The sequence below is a fragment of the Echinops telfairi genome, unplaced genomic scaffold (assembly GCF_000313985.2).
Source record: "Echinops telfairi isolate 266 unplaced genomic scaffold, ASM31398v2 ScPeMD7_8;HRSCAF=38, whole genome shotgun sequence".
NCBI classification, from domain to species: Eukaryota; Metazoa; Chordata; class Mammalia; order Afrosoricida; family Tenrecidae; genus Echinops; species Echinops telfairi.
The window spans coordinates 190,132-200,498 of record NW_022103905.1 but is presented as its reverse complement, the minus strand read 5'-3'; the positions used below and the strand labels follow the sequence as shown (position 1 = coordinate 200,498).

General features: G+C 53.5%; 1 protein-coding gene across 2 annotated transcripts in view; it reads left to right on the top strand.

Moving 5' to 3' along the window:
- PLA2G4E (phospholipase A2 group IVE) overlaps positions 1 to 10,367 on the top strand; it is an 83,110-nt gene that overhangs the window by 68,532 nt on the left and 4,211 nt on the right. For both annotated transcript variants that reach the window (XM_045286542.1, XM_045286543.1), the window contains exons 12-18: positions 42 to 178; positions 2,919 to 3,141; positions 4,760 to 4,874; positions 5,413 to 5,550; positions 8,596 to 8,703; positions 9,294 to 9,497; positions 10,149 to 10,315. In XM_045286542.1, coding sequence (XP_045142477.1) covers positions 42 to 178; positions 2,919 to 3,141; positions 4,760 to 4,874; positions 5,413 to 5,550; positions 8,596 to 8,703; positions 9,294 to 9,497; positions 10,149 to 10,315 — 1,092 coding nt within the window. The remainder of the gene's footprint in view (positions 1 to 41; positions 179 to 2,918; positions 3,142 to 4,759; positions 4,875 to 5,412; positions 5,551 to 8,595; positions 8,704 to 9,293; positions 9,498 to 10,148; positions 10,316 to 10,367) is intronic.

Genomic DNA, 10,367 nt, shown 5'->3' with positions numbered 1-10,367 from the left:
TCAGGAACCCTCGCCAACAGCCTGCCTCTGTATGCCCCCAGGTCCCCCTGATAGCCATCATGGCCACGGGCGGCGGGACAAGGTCCATGACCTCCATGTACGGCCATCTGCTGGGCCTGCAGAAGCTGAACCTCCTCAACTGCTCCAGCTACATCACTGGCCTGTCAGGGGCCACCTGGTAAGAGTCAGGAGCAGCCTTCAGGTAGAGCTCAGGGCAAGCAGCAAACGGGCTAGCTGGGGTGTCTGCTGAAAGTGTGCCCCCTCCCCACCACCACACACACACACACACACACACACACACCAGTGAGAGTGAGTCCACCTGAACTGTCTGCCACCGATGGCCATGTAACCTTGGGTGGGCAGCTTCCTGGTCCGAGGCTCCATTCCGGCATCTGTAGAGTGGGGTTCACAATAGCACTGACCTCAAAGGGGTGTTACCAGAGCTGGTTGGATACACGATACATGGTGGCCATGACTATTCCCGGGGCAGTGGCAGAAACCCAGGAGCATGAAAGACAACTGAGTAGACCTGCGGCAGCACCCACTCTTAGGGCCGTGCCAAAACTCACTCATCAGCTCCTCTGGCTGCCCCCATGCCAGAAACCCCCCCTCCCCAATCCTTTCCTAGCCCTCTTCCTCTGACCTGCTGACACCCACCGAAGACATAGCACAGCCCTGGTCGAAGGTCACTGGACCCTTGAGTCCCTCAGGCCCCCTCAGCTGTGGCTGAGAATTATCCTGTCCACGGCTAATGGGCCTTGAGTCCCATGCTCTGACCCTGCCTCGTGTATCACTCATCCTGGGTAACACTGATTTAAGTAAGTGGATGAGAGCTCACCCTAGGGAACCCTAGGGCTCCTGATACCCCACGCCCACCTGTCAGGGGCCTGGAGGCTTCTGTCCAGGTGGCCCAGAAGGAAAGGCTGATGGTTCTTAAGCATTGACTCTGGGAAGCCCTGTCCTGACTGATTTCTACGGCTGATCATTCTTCCTCGCAACCACCCTGTAAATAAGCCTCTGATCTTGCAGCGCAGGAAACAGAGACGCAAAATACTTGCCCAGAGTCACTCAGCCCAGAAGTGGTAAGGGCTTTGCACGATTCGACTCCAGGCTCCCTGTGCTCCCTGTGCGTAGCCTCCACAGTGAGCAGATGTCTGTGGGTGGGTAGTAGGTTAGGGAGCGGCCTGCCTTCATCGGGGTCACAGGGCACCTTCATCCTTCTGGCCTGTGTCCTGCAGGGCCAGGCAGGAGATGGGGAGAGGTGTGGGGCTGGCTGGCCTGGGTGAAGGTGGAGGTCAGGTAGTATTCTTGTAGAAGCAACTGTCTTTAATAGTTTCGGAAGGCTTTTTAAAGTATACAAGTAGCAAAGTGAACCTCACCAGAGAGTGTTTTTCTTCACTAATCTCTTGACTATGCAACCAATACCATCACCAACCAGAAATGAGTCCTGAGAAGAGGCCACTGTTCAGACAGAAATGTGGCCACAAACAGGAGGTTGCTGCTGCTGCTGCTGTTGTTAGGTGCCATCAGATTGGTTCCAACTCTTGCGACCCCATCCATGTACAGTGGAAGGAAACACTGCCCAGTCCGGGGCCACCCTCACAAATGTGATGTTTGAGCCCTTGGTGGCAGCCACTTGTGTTAATGCACCTTGTTGAGGGCCTTCCTCTTTTTCACGGCCCCTCTACTTCTCCAAGCATGGCTTCCTTTTCCAAAAACATGTCCCAAGTACGTGAGACGAAGTCTCGCCATCCTTGCCCTTCAGGAGCATTTGGCTGTACGTCTTCCAAGTCGGATTTGTTTGTTCTCTTGGCAGCCCTGGGAACTTCCCATATTCACCAGCCAGCATGAATTCAAGTGCATGGAATCTTCCTAAGTCTTCCTTATTCATTGTCCAACTTTCACTTGCATATAGGGTGACAGTTGGTGGTGGGTGGGAGGGGAGTAATTGGTGGTGGGTGGGTGGGCACAAGTGCTGAATGAGAAAGATCCCTTTTCTGCCCTGATATAAGGGTGGGGTGGGGGTGAAAACACAGGCAACGGGGCAGACAGACAGAGACAAAGGGTCAGTGCTGCGGGTCCTCCATCTTTGCTTTCTGTCTTTCCTGCCAGCAACATAAAAGTCAAGAAGGAACCAAGTCCACTGCTGATTCAATCCTGATTCATAATGACCTTATACAGGGTTTCTGAGACTGAGGATCCTTGCAGGATAGGACAAGCCTCATCTTTTTCCCAAAGAGCGATGATGGGTTTGAACCGCCAACCTTAGAGTTAGCAGCCCAATTCTTTAAACCACAGTGTCACCAGGGCTCCTTAAGTGAAGAAATAAGGAGAAATAAATCTTTAGCTAGCATCCATACTTATGGGAATTAGTATGGCAAAGACTGAGGATTTGGCACCAGGAATTGTGATTTAGAATTACTTTGCATTACATTAGCTCACTTAACCTTCACAAGAATGCTATGAGATAAGTATATTACTGTAATTCTCCCGCTTCCACAGATGTGGAATGGAAACTAAGGAAAAGAGAGGCCAAGTGACTTGCCTAAGATCAGACATCTAGTGAGTAGCAGAGCCTGGTTTTGAACCTGGGAAGATGTGGGCCCAGAATGCTGCCTCTTAACCAATGTGCTACAGCTGGTATACAACAGGCACTTGAGAAATTGTAGCACTTGTAGTACTGAGTGATGATGTTGATGCCTCATCTGCCAGACCTCCTCCTCAGCCCCTTTTCTTCCCAGCTCTTCTCCTGGAAGGGTAGGGCCTCCACCGACTGCCCAGAGCCTCCAGGATTGACTTGGCCAAGGCTGGGTCAGCCCTATCATCTGTGCCTCCCGCCAGCATCTCTCCCACCAGCGTCCAGGATTGACTTGACCAGGGCTGGGTCAGCCCTATCAACTGTGCCTGTCTGTCTCCAGGACCATGGCGACCTTGTATCAAGACCCAGACTGGTCCTCCAAGAGCCTGGAGCCAGCCATCTTCGAGGCCCGGAGGCACGTGGTCAAGGACAAGCTGCCAGCTCTGTTCCCAGACCAGCTCTGTAAACACAAGGAGGAACTCGACAAGCGCAGCCAGGAAGGCTACAAGGTCACCTTCACCGACTTCTGGGGCCTGCTGCTTGAGGCCTGTCTAGGGGACAAGGTAAGGTGCTCAATTCCATCTGGAAGATCGGGAGTTAAACTTCAGCAGAAGGGACTCAGGTCTCATCTGCAGATGTATCTCCAGGCTATCGGAACTGTGAGGTGCCCCAGTGTATGATGAAGGCAGTAGATGGGGTTGTCTTCCCGTGCACCCTTTAGAACAGTGGTTCTCAACCTTCCTAATGCCAAGAACTTTTAATACAGTTCCTCATGTTGTGGTGACCTCCAACCATAAAATTATTTTCATTGCTACTTCATAACTGTAATTTTGCTACTGTTATGAATCATAATGTAAATATCTGATATGCAGGAAGTAGTTTCATTGTTACAAATTGAACACAATCAAAGCACAGTGAGGAATCACAAAAACAATGTCATTATATATTGTGAAATATTTATTTCTAATGACAAATAAATGAAATTTTGTCTTGAAGCATGGTGTAGCATGGGTAACAAACTGTCTTCACACCGGGTACTTGTAGGTGGGCATATCTGCATATGAGCGGACCCGCCTGGAGACGATAGAGGAACGGTATCTTCATTCCTAAGCCCATTGGAAATATGTGTTTTCTGATGGCCTTAGGCAACCCCTTGTGATGGGTCGTTTGACCCCCAAAGGGGTCTTGGCCCACAGGTTGAGAACCACTGCTTTAGAGCATGCCGCGGGTCCTCATGTTGGGGATGGTGTAGGCCATTCTCTATGGAGGAAGCATGTCCCCTGAGAGGCAGGGGCTAGGTGCCTTTAAACATCCTCTAGAGGAGACACTGAGGAAGGCTAGACGCCATCACACCAAGTGAGGTCCAAGAGTGACCCCAACAGGGCTCTGCACCTCCTCTCTGGCCGCTTTCTCGCAGGATTCCAGGCAGGGAGTGTGGACTGGGCTCTTCCTCGAACTTGTGACTTCCCTCCAGCGATTGTAGGCACCCCATCTGCCTTTCAAGAGAGGCCCCACTCAGTTTACAACCCTACACAGGTCCCCTGGCCTTGCACCTGTGGGTTACTATGGGGGTCACCTGGCGAGCCGCTGTAGAGCCCTGGGGTCAGAGTTTGGGCCTCTGAGACCTCAATTTGGCTTCCTCTATGCTGGCTGCTTCACTATGGGGGCGGCCCGTGGCCCAGGCTATGCTGCCGGGCTGCCCATTCTGCTTACACAGAGCGGGCGCTCTGGAGGACCTCAGCTGCCATCTAGTGCTCTGGTTTCCAGCCTTTTGTGAACAAAAGAAAGACGCTTTCCTACGTTTCACCAGAGAACCCGACCTGCCCAGTAGACACAAGTTGGGCAGATCTGGTTTGAGTGGGTGGCAGATTTTGGCATGCCGAGGGGCTGTGGGTTCCTCTCTCACTATGACCAATCCTTTAATCTCTGCCCAAGACCCTCAAGAGGGGCAGAACCTATAGCCAGGGGGCAGAGGCTGTGTGTCTAGACTGGTGGCTGGCCCCGCCCATTCATTCAGTGGGTGCATTTTAAGTGTGAATCGGGGCAGCCAGGACTTACCCAGCCTCGGAGTGAGTGACATGGTCGGCCTGTGGGGGTCTAGATTGTTCCTGGATCCTGAGCTGCCCTCAACCCCGTGCTGCTTGCCTGCTGCTTCTCCTGAACCTGGTTCCCTCCCCACAGAGAAATGACGGCAAACTGTCGGAACAGCAAGCTGCTCTGTGCCGGGGCCAGAACCCCATGCCCATCTACCTCACCATCAATGTCAAGGATGATGTAAGCAACCAGGATTTCAGAGGTAACACTGGAGACTCGCGACTTGTGTGTGTGTGGGGGTGCCCTTCTCAGCAGGCAAAGCAAAGGCGCACAGCGCCTCCCCGTCTCCTTGCCCCTCCTTGCCTTTGCCCACCTCTACACCAGCGGCAGCTGTGCCCACCAATTATGACGTCAGCTGCCCTGCCACATGGGGCGGGGCCCATGGGCTTCCAGGGGTGGACATCCCTCCCCTTCCCACCCCCCTACCGTGTGTCGGTAGGAGAAACTGAGGACTGTGAAGGGAAAGGGTCCTAAGTGTTTCTCAAGCTGCCCAAAGGGACAGACGACTGGAGAGAGCTGCCTGCCTCCGGCCCCTGGGTGCCCACTCACCGGGCATGGAGGAGCAGACCAGCCATGCAGAGTGCAAAGCAGCCTGTGCTTCCTGGGCCCTGGGTGGGGGCTGTGTCGACACTTCAGCGCCCGCCCCTCCGGGCTCTCCAAGGCAGCAGAAGGGAGGGCGGCTGTCCCCGGGGTGGCACCCAGATGGATCTGACTCCCTGACCCCCATTCTTGGTGTGCAGAATGGTGCGAGTTCTCCCCCTACGAGGTAGGCCTGCAGAAGTACGGTGCCTTCATCCCCACCGAGCTCTTCGGCTCCGAGTTCTACATGGGGCGGCTGATGAAGAGGATCCCTGAGTCACGAATGTGCTACATGATAGGTGACTGCTGGCAGGGGGACTCCCGGGCACCCACCCCCACCCCCACCCTGCACAGGCATTGCCTTTGAGCTAGAGAGCTAGCTAGTGGGGTGGCACACTTGTCCCTCGCTTGGCTGGATATGTCCTTTGGGCAGACACCCTGCTGGCGCTTGCCAGCATCAGTTCATTCCAGGAGAAGGTTCCCAGTCCAGCCAGACAGGCTTCTAGGACTGTCCCAACCTTCCTGCAGCCCTTTGGGACCAGAAGGACTTCTCAGGGACCTCCAAGTCCTTATGACCCGGAGGGATTCTCCCAACATCTTGGACTCCAGTGATGAGCCCGAGTCTAGTCAGAACTCTGGATGACAAAAGGGGACAAATAGCAGAAATACGAGTGAAGGGAGACAACGGACAGTGTAAGACATGCAATAGCAGCAATAATATATAATTGATCAAGGATTCACAGGGGCGGAAGGGGAGGGGAGGGGGAAAAAGAAGAGCTGATACCAAGGGCTCAAGTAGAAAGAAAATGTTTTAGAAAGGTTGATGGCAACATATGTACAAGTGTGCTTAATACAATTGAATGATGGATTGTCATAAAAGTCCCCCAATAAAATGATTTAAAAAAATAGACCCGAGTAATAGGCTGAGATGGAAGCTTCTGCCATGCTCACTCTAACAGCCTCTGGTTGCAGGCAGCAGTGTACCTACCTCCTGGTAGCCATCCAGCCCCTGGGATCCAAGAGGCTGGAGAGGACCACGGGGAGAGGGAAGAACCTCTGGGGAAGCCCCTGCACCTTGCCCCACCATCCCTGACCCTCAGCTCCCCTGAGTGCAGGGCCTGACTGTGAGGCGGGAGCTATGTCCCTCCAAAGGACAACCTTGAAAAAGCAGGCTTGTCTTCACAGCCTCCACCACAGCTGTGCCTTTACTTCAGTTCGTTGCTCTCCAACTCCATGCCTTCTACTCAGGAGCCCTGGTGGCACAATGAAGGAGCGCAGAGGTCAGCAGTGGGCTGGGAGAAAAGACCTGACATCTGCTGGGAGAAGCTTAGAGGGTAGTTCTACCCTGCTCTGTGGGGTCGCTCTGAGTCAGCACCAATATGGCAACACACAGCAGCAGCAACCCTCCCTTGGCCCCCTTCCAACCCACAGGAAGTCCCGAGCTCACACCTCTCCCTCCACTCACTGAGCGTGTGGTTCAGAGAGCTCTAGCTCAGGCACTGGATCTTGACTGATTAGCTGTGTCAGGTTGGCTTAACCTCAGACTAATCTCACAGAACCTCAGTTGTCTCATCTGTAAATTGAATTTAAGAGCAAATCTCATTTTCTAGATTAACAGACATCCTTGAACTGTGGCCCACTGAGGACGTTTATCCTGCCTGCTGGGTGTTTTTGCCCCGTTTTGTTTTTTACTTCAAAATAAGATATGTGCAGTGTGCATAGGAATTTGTTCATAGTTTTGTTTTGTTTTTAAACTATAGTCCGGCCCTCCAATGGGTCTGAGGGACAGTGAACTGGCCCCTATTTAAAAAGTTTGAGGACCCCTGTTCTAGAAGATCCATATGTGAAGGCTCTCATATGAGTGTTATTACAACTAAAGTGTTACATTTTACAATCATGATAGGAGAGAGCGCTGACTGGTTGAGTTCATCATGTGCTTGTGCAAACGGTGGAGTCTGCCCTTGAACTTGGGCCTGTGCCATCCACAGCATCGAAGCCTCTCCCAGCACTAAGGAGAAGTGTGGAGGGTCAGGGTAGGCAGTCACCTGTGCGGAGCTGATGCTAGCTGCTCCTTGGGGAGAGGGAAGTGGGGTTCTCTGCGATCCCTTTGAGCTGCTCCCCTTGAAGGGGAATATAAAAATGGCACGGTGGAGGCATCTGACTATCTCTAATTCCACGAGGGGGGGTGTGTCACCAGCCCCAGGCTGATTCCTCTGAGAGGGAAGTCAGACACGCCTCCTCTCCCCAACCCTCCCGCCAGGTTTCTCCCACAGGGCTCTCTACTTCCCAGCTGGCTTGGATAATTCATTGTAAAGGTCCACAGAACTCAGACAACACTCACAATGATGGGTTTATTAGGGAAGTAATAGGTTACAATTCAGGATCTGGAATGAAACGGGATACAGTTTCTCAGTCAGGACAGCCTCTTCTCAGCTGTGCCCATCCATCAACATGATTCTCTCTGGCCTCTCAGCACCTCAACCACTCAGCCTGGCCTTTGCCCTGCTTGGGAATTGTTATAAAGCTCTTCTAGCTCTTCCTGCAGGTGCCCAGAGGTGTCGCACTGTGCCAGGAAGCCTCCTCCCTGAAGGTTCTCAGCTCACTCTTGTTCAATGTGTCTACACCTGGCTTCACCAAGTGCCTGGAAGCCCCCTGCTCACTCCACCAGCTCTCTCTCGCTGTGGATGGGGTGCCTACCATGCCATCTGCCAGTCTCCTGGTTCTGCCACTGTTTCTCTGCTGCTCCCACCCTCCCTTCCTCTCTCTTGGCTAGGAGGTTCTCAGCATAGGGATCCCAGATCCAAAGACACTCCACTTGCTTCTTTCTTGGTAGTAGTCAGTTTCCTCCTCCTTATTTACTTTCCTCTCCTTCATTCCTTGTAAGATAAAAGGTGTGATGAGAAGGAACAAGGATGGTGAGTGGGGTAAAGGCATGCTTGAGGGCATGCCTCTGGAATCCTGCCTCATTTACACAACAAGCACCACCTAATCCTGATTAGCATAACATCATTCTGCCTCATTAACCCAGAGGAAGTCAGGTTTCATAACATACATGATGAAGGATAATTACATCACATCACCAAATGGAGAACAACAACGTAATACTAGGAATTATTATAGCCTGGAAAAGTTGACGTCTACCCCCAACCATCACAAGAGTCCAGACACCTTATTTACCTGAGCCCACTCAGACATTGTGTGAGAGTCACAAAGACTGCCTAGAAGGGCTATATTAAGCAATTTGTGGCACCACAAGGCATCAAGACCAAGGCAGAATCCGTGGGAGAGCGGGGCTTGGAGCTCTTAGACAACTCGGCGCTACTCACCCTGGACATGCTTCCTAGGTTTGTGGAGCAGCATCTTCTCCTTGAACCTGCTGGATGCCTGGAATCTGTCCCATACCTCAGAGGAGTTTTTCCACAGGTGGACGAGGGACAGAGTGCACGATATCGGTGGGTGACCGACCCACTGGCTGCCCTTCATGGTTGGGTGGCAGGGGAGAGGGGGATCATGAACTGAGCCCAGTCCAACCTATCATGTGTTTCATTCTAGACCTTGTGACCCACAGGTGGAAAGGCAAGTCGAGCTAGAGTGTCTGACTTGCTTGGAAGGGGGTGGTTATAGATGAAGACACTGGTGCCAGGGCTAAGCAGCAAGCTAGTGGGGCCGGCTCTCGTGTAATGGGGGAAGTGTGGAGCCCATGTGAGTTAGAAATGACAGTGCTGGCAGGGAACCTGGGAGAGTTAAAGAGGTGGGACTCAATGAGCAGGGGAAGGTGTCTGTCTAGATGCCCGTCTTCCCTGGGACCTGTCCTTAACTATGGCCACCCCTCTCCACTCCCCAGTCCCCATCCTCTGTCAGTCTCTTGGGTTCTCCTGACTCCAAGGCCTTGGTCTGGAGAGCTCAACAGGAGAGGGGTGCATTCTGCTCACATGGAGACCTCACCCTTCTTCTCCGGCAGGCCCGCCAATCAATGCTTTGCATGGGCAGTCTGGGACCCCAATTTGTGTGACCTGCTCTCCATCCTTTTTTCCCCTTGCAGAAGACGAGCCTCTGCTGCCTGAGATCCCCAAATGTGATGCCAACATGCTGGAGACCACGGTGGTGGTCCCAGGGTCGTGGCTGTCCAAAACTTTGCGGGAAATCCTCACCTACCGCTCCTTTGTGTCGGAGTTCCACAACTTCCTGCGGGGCCTGCAGCTGCACACCGACTACCTCCAGAACGGCCAGTTCTCCAAGTGGAAGGGTAACCGGCCGGGCTGCTCCTGCAGGGAGTGGGGAATGGAGGTTGAAGATGCCGCAGAGGCAGGATGAGATCTCCCCCGGCGTCCTTGGTTGGGTCAGGTATCCCAAGCTTGGCGGCTCTTGAACTGGACGTGGGTCTGGCAGCAGGGATTGGTGTGGGTATTTAATTCGTAGGATCCATGCTATACTTGAGCAGGAATGACCTAGCCCCAAGGCCTTCGACTAGTCTCACGGCTGCCACCCAGTGCCTGCTCCCCGCCTCACAAGCCGACTTTCCACCTGCGGTGAGATTCAATTGACCACAGCCTGCAAATGGCTACTTGAGCCTAGCATGGTGATCCTTGTCCTTGCCATCTGGGGCAGCCGCGTGGACCCCAGGTTTGCATTAATCTATAGGTTGCTTGCTGACCCTAGAAGCTCTGTGGCTGGTCACGGTGGGTTTTCTGTGCATATTCCAGCCAAGACCCACTCAAGCTCACTCAGGGCACTGGGCCTCTCTCCCCAAGGCATCCTAGCCAAGAGGGAAATGCACAGAGACCCTGCTGAAGCAAAGGGGCGCCAAGCAGGGTGCTCCACCCCTGCCAGGGCCTCTGCCCACTCTCAGGGAGTCCTGCCCTGCGGCATGTTGGTCACCAGAAGGCTTGGCTTGCAGACACGGTGTTCGATGGCTTCCCAAACCAGCTGACGGAGTCCGTGAGCCACTTGTGCCTGCTGGACACCGCGTTCTTCGTCAACTCCAGCTACCCGCCCCTCCTGCGGCCCGAGAGGAAGGCCGATCTCATCATCCACCTCAATTACTCCGCAGGCTCGCAGACCAAGGTGAGTGTGGCAAAGCCAGAGCCCGGGGGAGTCCCGGGCTTGGGAGACGGGA